General features: G+C 44.5%; 1 protein-coding gene across 3 annotated transcripts; it reads left to right on the top strand.

The window, feature by feature from the left end:
• The first annotated feature begins 1,725 nt into the window (after window positions 1-1,725).
• On the top strand, window positions 1,726-22,597 carry LOC114601889 (fatty acyl-CoA hydrolase precursor, medium chain-like). Of its 3 annotated transcripts, none has more exons than XM_028739498.2 (15): window positions 1,726-1,785; window positions 7,087-7,181; window positions 9,555-9,759; window positions 10,855-10,999; window positions 11,581-11,714; window positions 13,109-13,262; window positions 14,761-14,865; window positions 15,255-15,359; window positions 15,906-15,938; window positions 17,145-17,285; window positions 17,376-17,456; window positions 17,750-17,897; window positions 18,986-19,117; window positions 20,627-20,699; window positions 22,257-22,597. In XM_028739498.2, exons 1-15 carry the CDS (start codon window positions 1,781-1,783, stop codon window positions 22,429-22,431), a joined length of 1,731 nt encoding a protein of 576 aa, XP_028595331.2. In that variant the 5' UTR covers window positions 1,726-1,780; the 3' UTR covers window positions 22,432-22,597. The 3 variants fall into 3 exon arrangements, with proteins under 3 accessions (XP_028595331.2, XP_028595329.2, XP_028595332.2); XM_028739496.2 differs by having other exon boundaries at window positions 15,906-15,941; XM_028739499.2 differs by lacking the exon at window positions 1,726-1,785 and adding an exon at window positions 2,087-2,237 and having other exon boundaries at window positions 15,906-15,941.
• The last annotated feature ends 1,651 nt before the right edge of the window (window positions 22,598-24,248 follow it).

Genomic DNA, 24,248 nt, shown 5'->3' with positions numbered 1-24,248 from the left:
TTATAAAATATGCATCAAGCCATTGTGTCCATGATGAATGTTTTGTATTGACTGGGTTTAATTCATTGACAATAATTTCTGTCCAAATCCCACAACCCTCTGCATCTCTGTCCATTTCCTCTACTGCCCATTTCTCTTGCTTAACAAGTGACATACGTAGCCCAGCTGCCAGTTGCTTAGCCAGGCATGCATCCTGGGCCATAAAGAGAGTGTTGCAAGTTTCTTTGATGTAGCTTTTCTGATAAGTTAATCTTAGGATGTTACTCTTAGGGCCCCCAAAACAGGTCTTACCTGAAGGTGATAATGATCGCTGTCCTCCTGGCCATCCTTCTTAGGGCCCCCCCGAAACAGGTCTTACCTGAAGGTGATAATGATCGCTGTCCTCCTGGCCATCCTTCTTATCATGTATATTGCCTCTTTATGACCTCAGGGGTTGCCAAATGCATTCCTTTGTAGTTCTGTTTTGTTTACCCCAGAAAAGGCTACTCTCCATTCTTCTGCCCCAATGTTACATTTCAAGCATAAAACAGAGTTAGATACAAATTGCACCAAATCAAAACGGACATCTGGAAATGACTCTAGAGGCTTTATTTCAGAAGGCGACTACTATGATAATGAAAAATTAATAGCATTTCAAGTTTAGCAGTGGAGATTTGATCCCTTGTTCAGTTTTATTCAAGTGGTTTTTGCTACTGCTTTGCCAAATAACTTGTTTTGCTGGCACATATGGTTCACTTATAGCTTTAGTAAAATGGGAAAAAACTGAAATATCACAGTAAAAGTAATTTTCCAATATATTTTAAAACTACACAGGCTTAGTTGGAGCAGCCACACATTAACAGAGGCTTAAAATAAGATCTGCTATGATCACTACGTAAATAGAAGAAGCATAGAATTATTTGTACTGACTGCTTAAAAGTGCATAAGAAATCATAGGTGAAGAATGACTTTTCTAACACCCTGCTGTCATATGAACGAAAGCAGTAAGAATGTTTAGAGGCAGAAATGCAGTACAGGAAGACAAGTTTAACAAGAGTAAATTAGATGCAGGCGATAGATATCTCCAGTATTAGGGTAGACTTTGGGGATTTCTGCTGTCCCACAGCACATTCTTGAGTGTTTCCCCCGTGCTTCCTTGTTTTTTAAAACATCTTTTGACTCGGTATGCATAGATGCCCTTGACTGGGCCATGCGCCCACAAGACGCACTGGGTGGGGCAGGAGCCCATGTCATCCTGGGAGAAGATACTCTCTGGGCCACATGTGGTTGGTCCCACCCCAACCCCCACAACCTCCATTTACTCATCCCCTCCACTCGATAAGTGTTTTTGACAAGTGATGCAAGTAACAGTACCTTGCGGAAGAAGGAAGCAGAGGCAGGATCCAAAAGCATCTAGCAGAGGAGGATGCTGTTTTGGAAGCAGGGCTGTATGATTTGCGGTTGCCCAAAGCGAATTTTGAGGTGGGCACCCTCAATTCCTTTCTTTTTTTTAAAAAAAAAAGGAATTTATGACGTCAAGCTAAATGAGCTGAGAAAAGGGAACCAGCAACAATCTTCACCGTGGAATGAAAAGCCAACTAATGAGGCTGCAGAACTACGGAAATCCAGGGAGGGCAACAGTCCCTGTGAAGTGCCATTCATAAAGGAAGGCTAAGGGCAACCCGCCGCCCAGCCAATCACAAGCATGCACTCTGCCGCTGTTCTTCTGAGCCTGAACTGCTAGTAAGTAGGTCCGTTTGCTAGCTGCGTGTTTGCAGGAGATGAGAGAGCACCTTGGAGGATGGTGTGAGTCCCTGGATTTAACTGAATAATACCTTTTATTTTTGCGCATTCTGGCAGAAGGGGGCAATTGGAGGGAGAGAAATGGCTCCTTCCCATGCCTGTGTGCTTGTTGGTGCTTTTGAAATAGACACCTTGGAACACCCGGAATCACCTGTAACGTAGCGACCCTGTGCAAAAATACACGAACCGAAGGCAGGCGAGGAGGCTGCTGCTTCATTGAAGCGGAAACGGGCTCCGTGAGTGGGCGCGCAGGGGGCGTGGAAGGTTGCCAGGGCTCTGGGCGGACTTAAGATGCGGGCGGTGGTGGAGTCGTCTTGTACACAACCAAGGCGGGGAATTGCTGGCTTGCGTACCTTTGGCTTTGTGTTCTGGTTTCAGTGGTAACGTTAACCAGGGGAAATGCAGGACGGACATTGGGTCTGACCTACGAGAAGCGGCAGTTCCGTAAGGCTCAGGTGGGTCCTTTCGAGTCCGGGGGGCGGGCGGCGTTTCTTCTGTGAGGATAGATAGAGGGATTGCAGCTTTATCCCTACAAACTCAAAAGGCTGTGAGGCTGAGATGGGATTTTATCTCTCTACCTATTTCGCTCTGAACTTTGTCCGCGCTTCTAGGTTAGGGTTGGAAACTTCCTTCTCCTGGAACTGTGAGCTCATCCACATTGGAGTGTAATGTAGATTTGAGGTTTAAATATTTCCGTGTCCAATTAATATAGAAACAGAGACCATAAGGATCATCTAAGTGCAACCCCCTGCTCCCTAAGAGTCATCCTAAGTCCAAGAGGAGCGGCTGGGGTGGGTTTGCTTCCACTACTGCCTGCGGACAAGCAAATCTGATGCTTTTGCATATCGCTGTGTTTGTTTGGTGTGGAGAGGGCTTGTGTGGGCCTTGTGACTGACAGCACCTCTCCCCTCGTGGGCACCACATGGCAGCGCGTGCAAGCCACATGGGTTGTTAACAGCAAGCCTGTGTATTTGTGTAATGATCACTGTTACTACCATTATAAAATTATAAAGGAAACATTGCTTTGCTGCTTACAACAGTGAGTGCTTGCGCGCGCACACACACACACACACACACACACACACACACTCTACTCTTACGATGTGTGCACATGCAGAGAGACACAGAAGAAATCAAAGAGAGACAGCGTGCTGTGATTGACAGATACACTACTTCAGCAGGTGCTGAACTTAAAGCCAAAGGTGTGTGTGGCAACAAGTGATACAGTAATGATAAAAGCCATCTTTATTGTGTGCTGCTTTCTGTGCTGTGTGGCCCCAGCACATGACACTCCAAGACAGTGACGGCAGCACGCACACAGAATCACTCTGTTTTAGAGGCTGTTTTCTATAGAAAAAGAGACCTGCTAAACGAAGTGTCTTCATTAAGGTTAATGGCTCTGGTCAAGTCTGTTAAGTATTTATTTGCAGGGGGCTGGTTGCTAGAAATTGCTAACTGGAGATGCTTCCAGAAAGGGGGCAGGTATGTCCTCCTCACCTGGCTGGAGGCTATCACATTGGTGAGCATCAGTGAATAGTCCCAGGTGACAGTCGAATCTTGAACTGGGTAGGAAGAGACATGGGGTAATTCTAGTCTGTTGATATTTTGAGGTGGTCTTCGGTCCCATACCAGCAGGTTCAGGTTGTGTGGTTAGAGTTGATTTGGTGTTCTTGCTTAATACACTTGCTCCCCACTCCAAAAACAAAGCAAAACAAAAACCGTCACACTTATTTGTGATGAGGGACCAGGAAAGGCACACTTTCTTGATACAATATTGTACAGCCTCCCTGCAAGCAAATCAAAACGAATGCTCAACAAACAGATTGTCAGCAACCACGGAGACTAGGGCAGTGAAGAGGGGAGCTAGGAACCTTACAGGGGAGCAAGATCTCTTGGGAGTATTTGTGTTGTGAGCCCTTCCGTCTTATAGTCAGGCTGCATGTGCAGCTACATAAAATCATATATCGCAAAAAAAGACGCCACTGTCTCTAGTGACCTTTATTCTAAGGAAAACAAACCCGAGAAATGTGCTGGCACCCCTGAAATAGCTCATAGCTTCACAATTGGGTGCATGTAACGTTTCAACTCTGGCAATAAAATACATCAATGCTAAATATATGTGCTTGGAACAAAGTTCTGCTTATTGCTGCAGAATGTGTTTAGGACTGTTGCCTTTCTGTCCCATAATTCAGCTTTGCATTCAGTTCAGTGTGAAGGAGCCACATTACTCTGGCCAAGCTAAGTGTGCTGTTGCCATTCTATCCAAAAGAGGAGTTCTGCTCAGACTCTTGATCTAAATTCAGTGGTGTAACAAAGTTTAGAGCCTTAGCAACAGAGCATTTTAGAAATGCTTTGCATGCATATCATCATGTTGCAATTCTTACAAACAACTGTGTAAGGTCAGTAAATACTTTCCCCTATTGCAGATTAGTTCAGGGGTGGCATTGCATAAAAGCCAGAACTCAATCTGTGTTCCAAGAGTTCTGCTGGTGAATGAGCACAGTCCTGCATCGTGCAAATTCCAGGGGTTAAAACCAGACAGTGTTCCAGAGTGCGGCCTCCCTTGACAGCCTCCCCCCCACCCCCCGCTTAATTTTTTATTCAAAATTAAAACAAAACATATTATCCAGAAACATATCATCCTTATCCCCCCCCCCCATTTTTCCTCCCTCCCCCCCACCCTCCCACACAAAACCCACCCACCCTCACCCCCTCTGGCTTCCCTCAGTTCCAGTCTTTGATTTCTCTGAGAATGCTGTTTTCTGCATGTTACAAAGTTGTATAGATCCTCAAACTATTTAGCTGATTATTATCAATAAAAAGTTTGTGAATGTTTATTCAAAGCCAGCCAAGGAGTCCAGTTCGCTTTGTTGCGTCTTCAAATACTTTGTAAAGGGTTCTCATTCATCTTTAAAGTCACAGTTATCCTTGTCCCGTAGCTTATATGTCAGTTTTGCCAGTTCTGCATAGTCCATCAGTTTTTCTTGCCATGATTCTTTACTTGGGGTTTCTTCAGTCTTCCATCCTTGTTCTATTAGAACTCTCATGGCCATTGTCACATACATGAAGATGTTTTTCAGTTTTTTTGGCAGATCTATCCCTACAATCCCTAACAAAAATGCTTCAGGTTTTTTAACAAATGTTAAATGGAACATTTTCTTCTATTCGTTGTATATCATTTCCCAAAATTACATTACAATCCCACCACATATGATAAAATGTCCCCTCCTTTTCCTTACACTTCCAACATATGTTTGAGCTAGTTTTGTACATTTTCCCTAACTGCACTGGTGTCGTGTACCATCTGTACATCATCTTCATGTTTTTGGCAAGTATTTCCAAGACCAGGATAAACAATAATGGTGATAATGGGCATCTTTGTTTCGTTCCTTTTTGGATCTTACAATCATCCGTTATCACCTGATTTATAATTAATTTGGCTTTTTATTCTGAATAGATTGCTGCTATTCCTTTTAAAAACTTAGAACCACTTCTGATTTGTTCTAACAGCTTTATCATGAACTTCCAAGAAACATTATCAAAAGCTTTTTCAGCATCTATAAACATCATTGCTGCTTTCTTTTCATTTTTAGCCTCCAAATATTCTATTATGTTCAAAATATTCCTTACATTCTCCTTCATTTGTCTTCCTGGTAAAAACCCGGCTTGATCTTGATGTATATATTCATTTAATATTTTTTTTAATCTATTAGCTAGAATATTTGCAAACAATTTGTAATTGTTATTTAACAAGGAGATAGCCCTACAGTTTTTAATTTGCAGCAAATCTGCGTCTTGTTTTGGAATTACTGTTATATAGGCCTGTTTCCATGTTCCTGGGATTTCGCCTGTGTTCAATATTTCATTGATAACATCTTTCAATGGGTTCACTAATTGTTCATTTAATTTCTTGTAATATTTTGCCGTAAAGCCATCCGGGCCTGGAGACTTGCCATTTTTAGAGCTTTTTATTGCCTCAAGTAATTCTTGCATTGTTATCTGGGAGTTAAGAATGTTCCTTTGTTCTTCTTTTAAATATGGCATATTGCTACTTCTGATGTACTCTTCTATCTTAAATGTTTTTTCTTTCCCTTGTCTATACAGCTCAGAAAAATATTTAACAAATCCTTCTCTTATTTCCTTCAGCTTGTCTGTGATTCTGCCATTTATGTTAATTTTTTTAATGGAGTTCCTTTGTTCACTTTTTTTCAACTGCCAAGCTAACAACTTCCCCGGTTTATTTGCGTGCTCAAAATATTTTTGTTTTACTCTTTTTATTTTCCAACTAATTTCCTCGTTTATAATCATTGAATAATGGGTTTGTAATGTTTTAATTGCCTATTTTACTGCCTCTTTATTTGCCTTGTTTGGCAGCTGTTTCTCCTTTTTCATATTTTCCTCTAATATTTCTTTTTTCTTTTTCTCTCTCAATTTCCTTTTAAATGAGTTTTGTTGTAAAAAGAGTCCTCTCATTACAGCCTTGCTTGCATCCCAGACCGTCTGTAACTTTGTTTGCCCTTGACTGTTTATTTCAAAATAATCTGTCAGGGTCTTTTTTGCTTTTTCAATAAATTTTTGATCATCTAATAAATCATCATTTAATCTCCATCGAAAAGAGATTTGGCTTTCTTTTTGTAGTTCCATAGTCAGGGAATTATGGTCTGAAAAGGTTCTGGGATTGATTTCAATTTTTTTGACTCTTGTTTCCAATTCTTTGGAAATCCATAGAGAATCTATTCTCAAGCTGCTATCATGTACATGGCCGTAAAAAGTATACTCTCTATCAAACATATGTCTCATTCTCCAGATATCTATCAGCTTTAGATTTTGAGTCATGTGAAAAAATGTTTTTGGCAGTTTACCTTCTTTGGTCTCTTTTTTCCTGGCTGATCTGTCTTTGTCTAAAGTTGGAACTCCATTTAAGTCTCCCATTAAAACAATCTTTTGATCTGCAAATTCAAGAAGTTCTGATTATAGTTTTTTGGGGAAAAAATGCTTTTTAGGTGCATAAATACCAACCAGTATCACTTTTTCTCCCTGGATTTTAATTTGTATTATTAAATTTCTGCCTTTTTCGTCCTTCTGAATCAATTTGGGTTCAAGTGCACCCTCTGCTTAATTATTAATGGCATTGCCAAAGGAGATGGAGCTGCTGCTGCTGGACCATCTCCAAGCCCCGTTCAAGGTTAATTGTAGGCCTTTCCTCTGCAACTGAACTCTCCTGGCATCAGATGTTACACAATCCTTACTGCTTATCTTTGCCAATGCCAACCTTTGCACTGAAAGGAGCTACTTGTGTTTCAGGCATCTGAGTGGGCTGAAGATTTCGATGGCTGGCCCAATGGCTTGGTTGCTCCCTCTGATCCTGGCCTCCTGGGCCACCGTTTTGACAGCTGAAGGTAGGATTTTAGATTTTTTATGTATAAAAAATTATTAAAATTTGCAAACAACCATCAAGCAAACAAATAAAACGATTATCCACGCTTAGCTTTTGCCTGGATCTTTAACGCTCTGTGTCTGAGCATTTGTTTGTTTTCTTTCCCCCGAGATTTCTCCACCAGAACCTGCTCTTTACAGCTGAATCGGAGCAAATTCGTGGCTTCCACAAATTGATGTTTGCTCCAATTCAGCTTTAAAGAGCAGGTTTTTGTGGAGCAAGTGGCAGGATGGGGGGAAAGGGCACTTGTATACGAAGCTTTAAATCATAGAGTTGGAAGGGACCCCAAGGGTCATCTAGGTCATTTAAAACCTCCAAGGAAGGAGAGTCCACCACCTCTCGTGGGAGTCTGTTCCACTGCTGAACAGCTCTTACTGTCAGAAAGCTTTTCCAAATGCTTATTCGGAATCTCCTTTCTTGCAACTCGAAGCCATTGGTTTGAGTCCTACCCTCCAGAGCAGGTATGATTCGTGCCTAGAAAGAGTGGAGGAAAGGTGCATGTGGAGAAGTCCTGCCAGCAGCTCATCAAGGCAGCTGGAGGTGAGGGTCAGGCAGTTTCCTAACTCCATCATCCCAGGCACCTTCTTCAGAAGTGGAAATGCTGCGGTGGGGGAAGGGTTTGAAGGTCCCTGGGCTGTGTGTAACTCTGCCCTTCACTGGGGCCTTGACTTGGGGGCAAGTGATGGCTCTGGTGGCTATTTCCCTCTAATGCCCATCCTTCTAGACCTCTGGCTTGTTGAGCCAAACAATATTTCATCACCCAACAGGTCTCTGTGATCCCACAGCTTTCCTGTTCAGCTGGAGCCTCAGGCATCATGGCTCCACCTGACAACTTGGAAAGCTTTGGAAGTGGGCATTTTGGGTTCCTGCCTCAGCTGCAAGGTTGCCCCACTTCCAGTTATGGCCTGTGAGGCACATTAAGCCCCCAAACCCAGGGTTAGAGATGGTAGCAGAGGAGGACACTGAGGTGCAGAAGGGGAGCTTCACGTGGGCCAAGCTCACGTGAGGGAACTCAAACTGGGGACTCAGCTACACAGTTGCAAACAACAATAGCAAAACAATGTTTTAACTGTGCTGTAAAGTGAAATATACAAATGTGACACTAGATGGCGAGAGTGAGCTATGCAAAATTCTATGTATTTTTCAAAACTTTTTCTTTTTTAAAAAAGCATTTTCATGGTGTTTTTTAATATGTGTGTAGATTCCACCTGGGATATAACTCTGCTACCAAGACAAAACTTGCTAAACTGAAACGTTGTTTTGCATGCTGAAGCCCTAATAGGTTGCATTTACAATCACGTTCATGCTGCCAAATCACACGGTCTTTCCCACTGCTGTTGACGCCCAGGATTAAAATATGATCAAAAGGGACACAGAGGGAGGGAGGGGAAGTTACTAAGCAAATTGTGCAGAATAAAAGGGGAGGTAAAAGAGAAGGGGGGTGTACAATCCTCCTGCTGAGAAGGTGGAAGGGGAGCTGTGGGACTGTTGTTAAGAAAACACCCATGGAGAATACAAAACCAGTGCTCTGGTTGTGCAGGAAGATTCCAGTGGAGGAAATAGTTCCCCGGAGGGAATCCCAGATAATTATACCATCTGCACTCAGTTCTCAGCCAGGAGGAATGAGAAGGGGAGAGAGAGAGATTGGGAAGTCCTGTGTGGGTACACATACTAAGCTTTCAGCAGCCAACAGTGTGATGAGGTGGAGGAAACGCAAACAGTGGTGTCCCCATTGACCAAGGCAGAGATATTAGTAAGAGAAGATTTATTTCAAAGACAGTGATTCTTGGATCAAGTTGAGTGTGGACAGGGGTGGGGTGGGGACTAGGGTGGCACACATGCCATACTTTTAAAGCACATTTAAATCATGTTATTTTTCCCAAAGGGATCCCAAGAGTTGTTCTGCTGCTGGGAATTGTAGCTCCATGAGGGGTTTCCCAACAACTCTCAGTACACTTAATAAAATATAGTTTCCAGGATTTTTTGGGGGGCGGTGTAAATGTCTGGTGTGTACACAACCTAGGTGGCCATTGAGTCTTCCTCTAATTTATGATTTGATTAAGTAGTAAAAAGGTACATTAAGTCAGTCAAGGATATCCCCAAAGGAGAAGTTCTGCCCGGCTTGCGGAAAGTGGAGTTTGTGCTGCCTTTGCCCGCATATGGCCAGAGCAGCATTGCTTCAGGACTCCCAGGCTTTTCCAGATGTGAAATCTAACCCTGCTTCTGACACCGGAGAGCTGAATAGTTAGCATTTGGAAGCTTGAAATTCTGCAGCTTCTGTGCAGGAATAGCAATGGTTCTCTGACTCAGACATTTCTGTTCTATGCACACACAGGCCAAAATCCTTCTCCTCCACAAGTGCTTACCAAGAATGGGAAGCTCCAGGGCCAGCAGGTCCAAGTCAGTGGTGCTGAGAGAAAGGTGGATGTTTTCCTTGGAATCCCCTATGCAAAGCCACCTCTTGGGCCATTACGGTTTTCCCAACCGCAGCCGGCAGAACCTTGGAGCAATCTGAGAGATGCAACTACCTACCCACCAATGTAAGTCAAGTGCAGGGGAAGTTGGGTCACCCCGAAAAAGTATTACCTGCTGTCAAGGGATTGTTAGAAAAGTTGACCTAACAGAACTTGCTAACCAGGCTGTAATTTTCTGAATGTCCTCTGGATATGAAAATCCCCTTTATCAAAATTAGTGTTATTTTTGCCACTTTCCAGTCCTCAGATAATGGAGGTTCATCTGAGGGATAAATTACATATTTTTGTTAGAAGATCAGCAGTTGAGGTCTCTTGGGTGGATGCCATCCAGACCCCACAATTCCTTATCTTTTTTTTTTTATTAGGTCTATCTAGACCAGGGGTTGTCAACCTTTTTATACCTACTGCCCACTAATGCATCTTTTCTTGATAGTAAAATTTCTTTACTGCCCACTAGTCCTGCAGTAACATCTGGTGTAGAACCCCCTACCGCCCACCTGGAATCCTGAAATGCCCACTAGAGGGCGGTAGGGACCAGGTTGACTACCCTGATCTATAGTTTTCTAGAAAGTGTGTGGCATCTGCAACCTTCACACCAAGCAGGCAAGTTACCATGCACTCTGCATGCCAATGAGAAACCTACGTATTTATGTCCCTATTGATTGAATCACCCCCTACAAGGATCCCTCTGGTCCCCCCCCCAAGAAATTGTTCCCTTTTAAGACAGCATTCCCCCCCCCCCCCGCCGAGTGATGCTTTGCTTCCCCAGGACGCCCCCCCCCAATCCTCCATGAAACAAACTAGCTTTTAAATGGTTTTAAACTGACCTGAAAGCTGAAACTTGTGCCCCAGCAAAGGGAGGGCAACAGTCAGCTACTCAGAAGGCTTGTCTTAGAGGCTTGGTGGCCTTTGTTCGGCAGCACCACTTAAGGAAAAGACTATATCAGATCAGGCGGGGACAGGCTGCCGCCCTGGGTTTTCGTCCTTTGTTGGCATTCTCCAACAAAGCAGTTCACCAGAATTGCTTCCCTCCATGCATTAAGTCATGCAACACTTTGCTTCCTCTCTACTCAGTTGATGTTTGCTGACAGTCAAACATGAGAAGCTTTTTTCGCACTGTGTGTACTGAATTAGTTTATTTCTTTTATTTGCTTTGTCAAGGTGTCTGCAGGATCCGGAAGTGGGACAAATGCTGTCAGATATGTTTACTAACAAAAAGGAAAAGGTCTCTTTGAGTATTTCTGAGGATTGTCTGTACTTAAACATCTTCACCCCGGCTCGTTCTGACAAGAATAGCAAGTTACCAGTAAGCCATGTTCTTCTTCAGGGATTTTCACACCCTATTATGTGTCTTGGTCAAGCAGCCTGCCAAATGTAGTCCACATCTATATAAACATACAAAGCCTTAAACAGCTCAGAATCCAACTACTGAAGGAATCAGAGAATCTTACAGTTGGAAGGGACCCAAGGGTCATCTAGTCCAACCCCCTGCAAGGCAAAAAAATCTCATCCATGACAGATGGCCATCCAACCTCTGCTTAAGAACCTCCAAGGAAGGAGAGTTGAAAACCTCCCGAGGGAGACTGTTCCACTGTTGAACAGCTCTTACGGTCAGAAAGCTTTTCCATATGTCTAGTCGGAATCTCCTTTCCTGCAACATGGGTTTGAGTCCTACCCTCCGGAGTATGAGAAAGGAAGCTTGCTCCCTCCTCCATGTGGCAGCCCTTCAGATATTTGAAGATGCCTATCATATCTCCTCTCAGTCTCCTCTTTTCCAGGCTAAACATACAAGTGAAGCATGACATCAAACCCACTCTGAACATTTTATTTGCCTCTGGCAGGGCAGGTAACCCAGCACAAGCCCCAAATTCTATCTTTTGCTTTCAGGTGATGGTCTGGATCCATGGAGGAGGATTACTGGTGGGTGCTGCATCCACATACGATGGGTCTGCGTTAGCGGCTTTTGAAAACGTGGTGGTGGTGGCGATTCAATACCGGCTGGGCATTCTTGGTTTCTATAGGTAAGATGTTTGTCCCAAGCTCCTTCAAGACTGTGCCTGAAACGTGAGTGGAGCAGAAGAAAAGGTCCCCACCTGGGTGTTCCTCTCGGGGATTGGATGGACAGTCCCACAGGCCACCCTTGCTGCTTTCCTCCCTCATGGAGGATAGAATGGACTGCTTAGTGGCAACCAAAAGCTTTCCACGGCCAGTGCTGGAGTGCCACAGGGAAACCAGAGCCTGCCTTTCCCACTGCTGACAACACACTGGAGCCTCAAACTGGGAGCCCTCTCCCTGGGGACAGGGCAGGAGGTAGAGTGAGCCACACCACTAACACCACATCGTGCATCATACCATCAAGTGACCACGGGTGGTGGCCCTTTGCAGGTGGTGGCCAGTAGGAGGCTGCTGGAGGCTTCCAGGGCTGGATGGAGGGGCACAAAGGAGCTTGGACTGTGCTTTTTTAGGATTACAGCTTTTGTGTCCCTGTTCTGCCGTCACAACAAGCTGTGAAGTAGAAGAGGCAATAGACCTCTGGCCTGAGGCTAAGTGGGGATTTGAACCTGGATTTCAAGCCCAGGTCTCTAAGACTGGCTGTCAGTGACTGGGCAAGTGGAACTTCTATTCAGATACTCACATCTTCTGCAGCACCCCTTCCTCCCCTCCAATGTGCATGTGGTCAAATCTAGACACGTCCAGTGAGATATCATTGCTTCTGGAGAGGCTGCTTCATTTCAGGGTAACCAGATTAAAAGGAATTATTGCAGGGCATTTTCTCGTTGCATGCCCATGGGTAGGTTTTGTATTGTGGCTGCTTTTCAAAAAGTTAATCAGGTTTGGCAGATCTTCTGTCTATGCACCATGGGGGAGGATGCTGTGCTGCATCTACACCCACCCACCCCTTTCAGGCTAAGATTGGATTGCATTGTTCCTTGTCATGCCTCTCCTACCTCCAAGACCTCTTAACAGCTGCATGCGGGCATAACATTTGAAACAGGGTCTCTGCAAGTAAAGATTCAATGCATATAAACACAAATTGCACTATGAATTTCTGGATGATATATGGGCTGTGGGTTGTGTTGCTCTGGCCCACGTGTGTTGCATTTGACATGCAACACAATACTGTCGTTGCATGCAAATGTTACAGCTGTCTACACATGTCCAGGATGACAGGCATGCTGTGTGGGGTGGAACATTACCTGAACTGGTTTAGTATTGGCAACAGATATTAGGACAGCCTTAGGACATTTGAAGGAATGAAAGTTTGTAGTTCAGCTAGGAGAATCTCTCCTTTTGATTTGCTTTTCAACAAAGTGAAAAGAAGGAATGTTGACTATTTCCTTTTGTAGATGTCTTTTTTTCTGAATCCCCAAATACCATCTGAGCCTATCATTTCTGTGCTTCTTTTTCATTCCAGTACTGGTGATGAGTTTGCACGTGGAAACTGGGGCCTCCTGGATCAAGTGGCAGCTCTCCAGTGGGTGCAAGAGAACATTGCAGCCTTTGGAGGAGATCCTGGATCAGTTACTATATTTGGAGAGTCTGCAGGTGGATTCAGTGTTTCTGCCCATGTAGGTTCATGGGGATCATAACATGTGCTATTTAATTTATGATTATTTATGATTCATTTGTTTATTTTTTGTTCATAGAATTTCCAGACCTTCTGTTGCAAGTGATTAGCTATAAAACTTAGCAAATATTACATTTGTTATATTGCTCCATAAACCTAAGATTACTAATGTGAAGAAACTATCCTGAAAACAACTCAAGAGAGTGTCTTAATTGAAACGTTGCATTAAAAAAAACTGGAATAGGAAAGCTTATAAAACAAAATGGGCAACTGATACTGAAGGCAATTTTTTTTTGCAAATTCATGTCACTCTGAAGCAGTTTAATTTGAGAATAAACTTATAGTTGATTTCTATTACTCAGATAGAAATTGGAAAAAAGCATATTTAACCTTCTAACAGTCAGTGGTTCTCTAACCAGCCCCGCCCCCAGGCTCTGAACAGGCAGCCCTGTTTAGGGAGGCTTTTAATGTTTAATAGACTATTGTATTTTAATATTCTGTTGGAAGCCGCCCAGAGTGGCTGGGGAAACCCAGCCAGATGGGCAGAGTATAAACAACAACAACAACAACAACAACAACAACAACTAATAGTGAAATGTGAGGTGGGGTTCAAGGCCTGGCCCTTCTTATGAGGCAAGCTGGTGACAGCTGTTTCATACCCTCCAATATTTCTCCAGTGAAAATAGGGATGCCCCATTCCATAAAGATAATCTTACTATGTAAACCTCACACATCTTCCTGGGTTGCCCCAACCACTCTGGGTAGCTTCCAACATGTATAAAAACACAATAAAACATTAAACATAAAAAACCCCTTCCCTTTACAGGATTGCCTTCAGATGGCTCAGGAGTCAAATAACTCCATACCCTCCAACATTTCTCCAATGAAAATTGGGACAGCCTAAGGAAAAGAGGGACATTCTGGGGTCAAATCAGAACCCGGGACGGCTTCTCTAAATCAGGGACGTCCCTGGAAAATAGGGACACTTGGAGGGTCTGCTGTTTGGGGTAACATTCAAAGGGCAACAAACGGTGTCACAGGCCAAGGAGGCTGTCTCTCTGGGGGAGACCACCCCTCCCTGCTTTAGTGGGGAACAATTGAACCTAGACAGGTTTGAAGTGTGTCAGAATTGCTAATCATCCACATTAAGGGTCAAAGTAGCTAATGCGCGGGTTTTCAAACTTCCTTTCGGCAGACCTTCAGAATATCGGAGTGGATTGCAGACCACTCACATAGTTAATGCAGGGCTCTAGACCAGTGTGTTGGGGCCCACTGTTGCTCCCCTTAACTGAGGGTGTGCCATAGTTCTGCCACCCTCACCTGTGCCTGCACTTTGGAGGGATGAGGCCCAGGGTGAAGGCGGCATTACAGATCTTCTCGCTGAGGAGACCCTGAGGAAGTCCAGCACCCCTCAGGAGGAATGTTTGGACCCTTTTGGAAATAGGAGTGATATGGCAAGGCCCTGACTGGGATGTCTGTTTTCCTGCTTCCCTTCTCAGGTCGTATCTCCTCTGTCAAAGGGTTTGTTCCACAAAGCCATCTCTGAAAGTGGCGTTTCTGTCATGGAGGCTCTCACAAAGGTTAATCCACAAAAGTTTGCAAAGGTCAGTGTGTGAAAATAGCCCTGGTAATATAGACGGAATTGGCAAGGGAGGGAATTGGCTAGAGCTGAGCGTGTGTGCTGGTCCAAGGAGCTGTGTTGCACTTTTTAAAACAAAAAAACCAAAACATGAAGTGGTCTGTTTCTTAGAGTGACATGCAACTGTCTCAGGGTTCTTACACCTGTCTCAGGATGTTGGGGGGGGGGGGGCTGTGTGTTGCACACTTAGTTCCATGGCACTGAAGCATTCTCCTCTGCCCTCCTCTGCTCCTTTTGTTTACACCTTGCTGTGTCCACACAAGTATTAAAAATATTTGTGCTTCTCCTGATGGAGCAGAACGGCCTGTTCTTTCTGATGCTCAGCCAGGACTGGTTTCTTTCTCATGGTTGCAGAAAATTGCTGCGACTGCTGATTGTCCGACATCCAGCTCAGTCGAGATGATTCGTTGCCTCAAGGGAAAGACAGAGAACGAGATCCTACAGACGACTCTCAAGATGGTAAATGTGCTGCAATCTGATGCTGCCCTCTGCCTAGATAGGGAGATAAAAGTATTGATAGAGGTTAAGGAATCTCAGAGTGGAACTAGAGATGTTGTTAATAATAATAATAATGATAATGATAATGATAATAATGGCACAATCATTTTTACTCCTCCTATCCCTGTTCCATCACTGCATGAGAATTGACTATGCTTAGTGGCCATGAAATGTTACCAGTTGGGAGGTGGGAAGCACTACAGGTAAGGGAGCAGGGAGAGAGTAGCATGGCCTGCGTGAGTGGAGCTCCTCACACCTTGGAGCCTGTCCAGCAGGCTGGCAGCACAAGCCCAGAAGAGAAGCTGCTCCTGCAAATGTCCCACTGGTTGTTTAATCCGCTTCCTTCCAAGGCAGTGTTCTTCTGGGGCTTTGCCCTCTTCTGCCCTGTGCACAGCTCTCATAGTTTTCCTGTGTGTAGGACAATTTCTCAGTGATTTATGTCTGCAGACCTTTAAATAGGAAAAAGAACCACGTGACACCTGTCTTCTCCCCTTCCTGTAATTGCAGGATTTCACCACAATGCATCTTGGCTCAGAAGAAGAAGTGAGTAAATCAATGGGATGAGGATGGCCTGAGGGGAGGGAAGCAAGTGAAGAACGCTTAGCATGAGAACAGGCACCAACAGAAGCCGACTGGGGGCAGCTCTAAGCCTGCTTCTTTTCCAAACTGCAGGCAAGAGTTCTCTGCACCTCAGGATCCATAAATGGAATCTGGATGCACACTTTTATGTGGCTGGATGCCACCCACCCCCATCTGTGTAAAGATAAGAGTCATGTCCCTTCTGCATCTGCCCCCACCTACTATTGGCATTGGCTCTCAAGCTGAAAAAGACTCCCCAGCCCCATTTTATAAGATGTCCTGTAATCTTGTTGATGTTAAGTACCAGCATCCTAGTTCTTTTTTCTTTTTAATGGAACCAGACCTTTTTGTAATAATAATTATAATTTAATAACAATTTATTATTTATACGCCGCCCATCTGGCTGAGTTTCCCCAGCCACTTTACAGGCGTGGCCTAATTTAAAATGTTCCCTGGTGCCCCCAAAATGGAAACCACCCCTCCTGACATATCTGGCTCTCCTCTGTGCATTAATGATACCTCGGCTCCACCTGCCTAGCTGGCCCTGTGCATAGAACAGGGAGCGTTTCTGAGGAAGCAGCCTTGGGTTTGAACTTCCTACTTAGCAAGCTAAACTTTGCTCCCACACATGGCTACCTCTCCCTGTGTCATTGATGCCAAAGGGCACCACTGGGAATTGCGACTCTGGGATAGATAAGCTACAGTTCCCAGGGATCTTTGGGAACGGGGAAATGTTCTTCTAAGATACGGGTGTATGTATGCAGCCTGAGATAGTCATCTTGTGCCATTTGATGCTGCAAAACCTTCACTTCTTGCCACTGATGGAGAGGTAGTCTTCTGTGGAAGACAAAGCCTAGGACAGTAGCTCCTAGTCCAGCTCCAGTCTCACAGAACAGCCCATGGAGCCCCACCCACCTGGCTAAACAGAGCCAGCCTGGTCAACCAGGGCTGGCCCTTTTCTCATGTACTCTTCATGGCATTGACCCTTTGACCAGCAAGGGTGTGGGCCACAAACAGGCTTCACCACAAGAATGCCTCATGCCTTTCAGAGCAAGAGGAAGAGCAGAACATCGGACATATTTATGTTAGGCATAAATGAAAGTTCCAGCCCTGAAGACCGAAGCAAAAGCAAATAACTGATTTTTTTTTATTCTCCCCTCCCTCCAGCACACTGTGTTCTACATTGCAAGTGTTGATGGTGTATTTCTTCCAAAACACCCCAAGGACCTCCTTGAAGAGAAAAGGATTAATAATGTTCCATTCATCATAGGCGTCAATAACCATGAAGCAGGATGGATTATTCCTAGTGTAAGACATTGTGTGTGTATTTTCATTCACCTTTCTGGAGCCCCCTAGTGCTCACATCTAGAACTAGGAGCTCTGCTTCTTCTCCTCTAGATGCTGCAGTTGCCGGATGCCACCAAGGGGCTTGACAGAGAGACGGTCACTCTTGTGCTGCGCAGCTCAGAGCAAATCTTGGTAAGGGGCTTTCTCAGACTGATTGACTTTCTAATGTCATTAGCTGTACTTCCCCAAGTGAATTGTTGCTTGGGGTGGCAAGGAGGGGCTTTTTGGAGATGCTTGATATCCACTGGCAGCTTTCTGGCCGCCTAAAGAACTCTTTTCAGCATCTTCATCAAGGGGATGGCAGGGAAGGGAAATTACAGGGTTCCCAGCAGAAGGGAATAATGTGGTTCAATGTTGCCCTTGTCCTTGATCATGGGGGAAGCTACTGTTCAATAACTCTTCCTGCCTTTATCTGCCCATTGCAGGGTGTCGCTCCGGAGCACGTTCCTATAGTTGCCAATGAATATCTGAAGGATGTTAGTGACCCTGTACAGCTCAGGGACAAACTCCTCGAGCTGCTAGGAGATGTGGTATTTGTTGCTCCAGCCATCCTAACAGCGAAACTCCACAGAGGTCAGTTTGCTGTCAGAGTTGCTGCATCACAGGTGGCCTTGACTGGGCCAGTAGAAGTGAACTAGCTGCTCACTAGGAATGAGGCATAAATTGGGTTTCATTGGGATTTTAACATGAACCTCACCAATTCACACTTTCTGAAACAAAAGTGAAACATAGCTAGCCTTCAAAATTAGCATTTCTCCCAATTTTGTGATGCAATTTCCCCACCAAATAGTGTGTGCATCTGGGGAAAGTTTGAAGGAAAAAAATCCGTATATTAGTGAAAACTACACATAAAAATGCATTGTGTTAGGGAAAATTGCTTGTAAAAATTTGTTGTTAGGAGAAACTTGCACGAAAATGCTTGTGGGTCTTCATGAGGACTTCACACAAAAATTGCAAAAATGTGGAGCACCTTCCTCCTGAATTGATTCCCCCCTCCCTCCACCCAAGATGTCTCCACTCATGACAGCTGCAGATGCTGAGCCCAGGTTTGTTGGTGTGTGAAGCATTTATTTGCTTCCACTGCTGAGCTGCTGGCCTTCAGCATTAACTACCTGTGGCTCTCTCAGAATGGCCATGCAAGCATTTGGTTGGGGTAGGGGGATGGAGATTACTTTCTACCAGGAACTCTGGTTTTCAGTTTGAAGTCTGGGAAATAGTGGCTATGCTAGTTGAGAGAATATCCCCTGGAACCTCCACATGGAAAGAAGTCAAGAGTATGGGTGAGTCCCTCTGGTTTTGGAAACAATTAAAAACTCTTCAAAGCCTCTTACTCCTGAGAGATAAAGTGAAGTGAACACCTGCCCCACAAGCAGTGATCCCCCTTCAAACTGTCATCAACTCTCTGAAAAATGACTTCCGGTTCCAGTTCCAAAATCAAGAGTGGGCAATTAGAACTGGCTCACAGACTGAATCCAGAACTTCTCCCCCACAACAGACCATTCTGGACCTAAATGAAAAGGTTTTTGTAAATAAATAAATAAATTTAAGGTTTCCTCCTGTTTTCTTCCACCAGCTACTCACTCAACATGTTGCTTTATGTTTATTTTGGGTAATGTGCCAGAGAATGCCCCCTTCTAACATCATCTTTGGTTTTTTTTCAGATGCTGGCTACCCAGCCTATGTGTATGAATTTCAGCACCGTCCAGGTTCATCCTTGGGCTTTAAACCAGACTATGTTAAAGCGGACCATGGTGATGAAATTGGCTTTGTCTTGGGGAAGCCTTTCTTAGCAGGTGAGGTGCTTCGGCTCTCTAAAACTTTTTACATTTTATTTTTAGCAATTAATGATATTTTGGTTTCATCTGCAAACGATGGCCATGTAATCACATCTAAACAGGATGTTTAAACCTCAGGATTGCTGGTGGTCACAGAGGGACTGTGGCTGGCTGCATTTTGAAGACTCTTAAATTGTTGTCCAAGGCAGATCCACATGCAATTTGTTAACAGCAGTCAGATTTTAAGGTTGTGAAGGTATGAGCCACTGTTGCCAATCCAACACTTCCCACCCCTCTCGCTTCTGGTCCTGGCATCCCAGCATTGATTGCATGAGTGACTCTCACTGAGCCTAAATGGCAAGAGGAGTGAAGTTATGGACGAAAGCTGCAGGAGTTCCATTTGCACCAGGCAGTGAAGCTCTTTTGAAGCATGTCTCCCTAATCTATAGGACTCCTTAGTGAGTATTCTTGTGACTCCAGCTGCAATCAAGCAGAACGAAAGTGACCTACACTATTGGCCAGAATTATGGAAACTTTTTGGAAAAAGTGTATTTCTGAGGTTTGATGGCTCATAACACCACTTTTTTTGAGTAATACCATAAAATTATATCAATGGAAAGATAATGAAGAATGCAGCAAAGTTTGTTCAGTTATCTGTACTCTATCAAAAGTTATAGCCAAATAACTAGAAAAAGGAAGCTCAACTTGCTTAGGTTGATATGCAGTAGCTTTCCTTAATTTGAATGTAGCCAATGAGCATGAGTGTTTAGAGAGCCAATCAGGTGTTATGAGCCATCAAACTTTGGAAATACACTTTTCCCAAAAGGTTTCCACAATTTTGGCCACTAGTGTATTAAGGGCTAGGTGACCTGTAGCAATGTATAGGAATTTTATATAACTCATTTTTTCTGTTGTCCCTCCATAAAGAGCCACTCTGTGTGTTATGAAGCTATTATTGTTACGCAAGAGAAACTGAATTATTTCTGTATACAGGCAGAGCGTAAGGAGGAAGGGCTCATAGCATTAACACTCTGCTTCCCCATTAGGTTTCCAAGAAGATCTCCAAAGCCTCGTCTTTGGTTTCACAGAGAGCAAGTAATCCTCCAGACCACCAGCCACCCAGTCCGATAACAATATTTTATATCGCTCCTTTGTTGTGATTTTTATTATTGTGATATTATTATTGTATTGCATTTTTGTATTTGATATACATAGAAAAGGTAAAAAAGGTAAAGGACTCCTGGATGGTTCAGTCCAGTCAAAGGCGATTATGGGGTGTGGCGCTCATCTCACTTTCAGACCAAGGGAGCCGGCGTTGGTCCACAGCTTTCCGGGTCATGTGGCCAGCATGACTATACCGCTTCTGGGGCAGCGGAACACCATGGTTGTATCCAATGGGTGAAATTCAGCGAAGCTTTACTAAGAGTAGACCCACTGCAATTATTAATTTACTCTGAGTAAAAGTTGAAAACTATCCCATAATCTTTAAAAATGGCTTACATCTGTATTTTTGTCTCTTGTCTGCAGATGATGCAACAGAGGAAGAGAAAAGACTGAGCAAAACGGTTATGAAATATTGGGCTAATTTTGCTCGCAGTGGGTGAGTAAGAATAGAATAGAATAGAATAGAATAGAATAGAATAGAATAGAATAGAATAGAATAGAATAGAATAGAATAGAATAGAATGCTGATGTTGTGTTACTGTAGTATAGCCCTTTTTGAACCAGTGGGTGCATTTTGAATTTTGAGAGAATGTTATTGGCACAAGTCACAAAATGGCTGCCGTGAAGGTGTGGCATAACACAAATGGCATAACACAAAATTAGACCACAGTCATGGCTCTTTTACTCTCTCTCACACGTACACTCCTCCAGGACAATCTATTGCTTAGCATGTGAACCCAGCTATATCCTGTTAGCTCTCATTGTGGAGATACAGCTGTTAAAGGCAGAATAACCCTGCTTTTTTCCTCCAGTGTCAATCCTACACTAAAGTCTAGGCTGCCATCAGATACCCATTTATCTGGCAGTAAGCTCCATTAAACACTTACTTTGAAGGAGGCATATAAACCCTTGTACTGTAAGTGAAAATACAGCAAATTCTTAATGAGGGCCTGGCCTCCAGCTCCTGCAGAACAGGAGACATACCTCGGCCTCTTTGAAAAATTTTCACCATTTGAATTTGCTATTCTGGGTGAGGAATTATTTAACATCCGGACACACTTACTGTGTAGTATTTGCAATAAAATAACTTGAAGGTAGGGCCGACTACAGAAAAAATGCATCCCGGTTGCTGGAGGAAAAGGAAATATAAACTACGGAGATTAGGACCATTAGAACCATTAGAAATACATAAGTGAAGAAATACATAAGTGAAGAAAGGCAAGCGGACATTAGCAGCTGTTTAGGACCCTGGGGATCCTTACTGCATGGAGGTCAGACATCTCATTTATCAATCATAGGTCTGACTTCACTTGGCAGATTGAAGATGCCATGCTGGCTCATTTTAGACAAATTACTTAAAAGGATGGCGGCACAGTTTGGTTGATAACTTTCTTTCTAGGAAGGTCAGAGACTACCTAAAAAATAAATAAATTGGAAGTTTGGAGTCCAGGGACTCCAACAAGAGTGTTTGCACATGAGGGCTGGCGGCCCCTGTCTTAGAAGATCACAGGATGAACATAAACCAATAGTGAGATGCAATTGCTTTGAAAGCTAATGCAATCTTAGGCTTCATTGACAGAATCATGTCCAGATTGTTGAAAACCATACAGAGTCAGTCTATCCTGCTTTAGCCAGGCAGCACCTGTAGTCTAGTGTCCAGCTCTGGGCGCTACATTTTAAGGACATTGGTCGGCTGGAGGTTTTGGGGGTGAGTGACCAGGGTGGTGAGATATATGTTCTATAGGCTTAAGGATTTGTCCATGAAGCAAAACCCCTGACCCACAATCAGCGCCATAAAACATAGATTTGCACAGCAATATAGGCAGGAGGGTGTAGTGGGAAGAGCAGGAGCCAGTTCAGTTGGCTTGTGTGCCTTGCGAGGAGGTCAGGGTCCTACTTCCAGTGAAATGACCCCAAATTGTCCCACCATCACCCACAAGAGTGAGTATATTTGGGAAAACAGGTCCTGATGGCCTCTTTTTATGTTTTCTAGGAACCCGAACGGTGCTGGCCTGGTGAACTGGCCCCGGTACGATGTGGCTGAACAATACTTGGAAATAGGCTTAAAGCAGAAGCCGGCAAAGAAGCTGAAGGAGCAAGCAGTTAACTTTTGGACCAAGATTTTACCTGAAAAAATAGCTGAAAGCCAAAGGCGAACCGAATTATAAACCCTTAACCAGGCTTAGGTTGCTCCAACACAGGAGATACTTTTTTGTTTCACTGGAAATGATTTCACAGAGAATTGTTATCCACAGTTTGACATTTGGTCAGTTATTGTCCATTGCCCACCAATTTGTTGACGACTAACAAAATATAGATGGGGTTCTGATTACATTTGCAAGTTTCATAACTGAATGGCTTATTTTAAGCCCACAGGCCTGATTCAGCCTCCTCATTCTGCCCACAAGACCATTTTTTACCCTCCTTCCCTACAGCTCCATTAAGCATGATATGTCAGGTGCAGGGCAGGTAAAAGCCTGGGAGGGGAGGAGGTTCCCCAGCACAGCTGATTGGTGGCGCCCACGATCAGCTGGTGTTTGGGTTTTGTTGAGCCTCTTGCAAAGCATTCCACAGAGTCAGCGTGTGGCAAGGGGCTTGCGAAGAAGGGCTCTTGCAAGAACTGTGAAGAGGTCCTCTATTCCCCTGGTGTTGTCAGGTGACATCTGCCAAATGTGGCCTGCAGGGGGTGGGGGAGGTAACAATCCGGCCATGAATTATATGGGGGAAGGAGTGCTCTGTCCCATGAGCCTTTCCCAGCCCTACTTGGAGATTGCCAGGTATTGAACAAGGGATCTTCCTAGGTAGGAATTGCATGAATGGTTTTTAAAATTTAGACAGCAGATTTGCATTGATGTTGGGGAGAGGGAGTAGGGTGGAGAACAGAAGACTTTAATCTTTTGTGCCTTGCTTCAGTGCCTATCTTGACTGGGTCCCAAAGCGCCTGCTGTTTATTTAAAGGCTCCTTTCCCACACCTCCTGCTGCGGCTCAGTATTCAGCACATAGTCCCTTAGTGAAATGCAACACAATCTGGTCTCTCCCCAAAGCGTTTTCCAAAGACCTTCCATGCTGTTGTAAGAAGGCTTTTGAGCCCATTTGCACTCTCAGTCATCTCTCCTGAGCTGAAGGCCTGATGCACAACAAGAAGACAAGCAGCAGCACCAAGACCCATCAGACCTTTAGCTCAGGGAGATGACTGTTCAGAGTGCAAATGGGCTTTCAATGCATTAGAAATTGGAGATTTTCAGAAATCTGCACGGAAATCCCGCCTGGTCATCACTCTCCATCAGCTCCTGATACTGACTGTAATGTTAGAGGTACAGTGGCTGGTATGGGACCTCAGCACCAGGGCCGTCTTTAGCAGATGTGGTGCTGGGGTGCAAATATCTGCCCAGCGCCCCCAAATTACCAGAGATAGTGTTGGGGTGGCCATAGCTACGCACTTCCAGCCAGCCGGGGGGCCCACAACTCTCCCCCATGCTGCTGCGGGAGAGCAATCCCCGCAGAGGCTTGGGAGGGAAACTGCACACCCACCAGCCTTATGGTTGATGGGGCACAGCTGGCGGGCGTGCAGGGAAAGGGGAGGTCGCTGGCAAAGCCGTGCAGCTCCCCCACTTGCTGGAATGTCCCTGAGAGGCTGACGCCCTGGCATGACGCACCACTAAGCCCTATGGGAAAGACGGCTCTGCTCAGCTCTGCCTTGGGTGGGTGTGGCTGGGGGCGTAAACACTCCTCAGTAGCAGTCTGACTTCATCATCATCTTGTGGGGTCCAATTTTCCAGACAGCAAGGTTTGGCTTTTCCGTCTCCCTCTCCTCCCGCACAGAGTAAAGGAGGGGATTGCATCAGCAGCTCCACTGCCTGGAGTTTTTGCAGGGGACAGTTTGTATCCCCACTGCATGACAAGCTCTTCTGGTACCCAAGCTCTTCCTCTACAAATCACTCAGGCTTCGCACTTACTTGGGAGCAAGGCCTGTGGTGCTCAGTG

The sequence above is a fragment of the Podarcis muralis genome, chromosome 7, assembly GCF_964188315.1.
Source record: "Podarcis muralis chromosome 7, rPodMur119.hap1.1, whole genome shotgun sequence".
In the NCBI taxonomy this organism is placed as follows: Eukaryota; Metazoa; Chordata; class Lepidosauria; order Squamata; family Lacertidae; genus Podarcis; species Podarcis muralis.
This window is presented reverse-complemented; position numbering and strand designations above follow the sequence as displayed.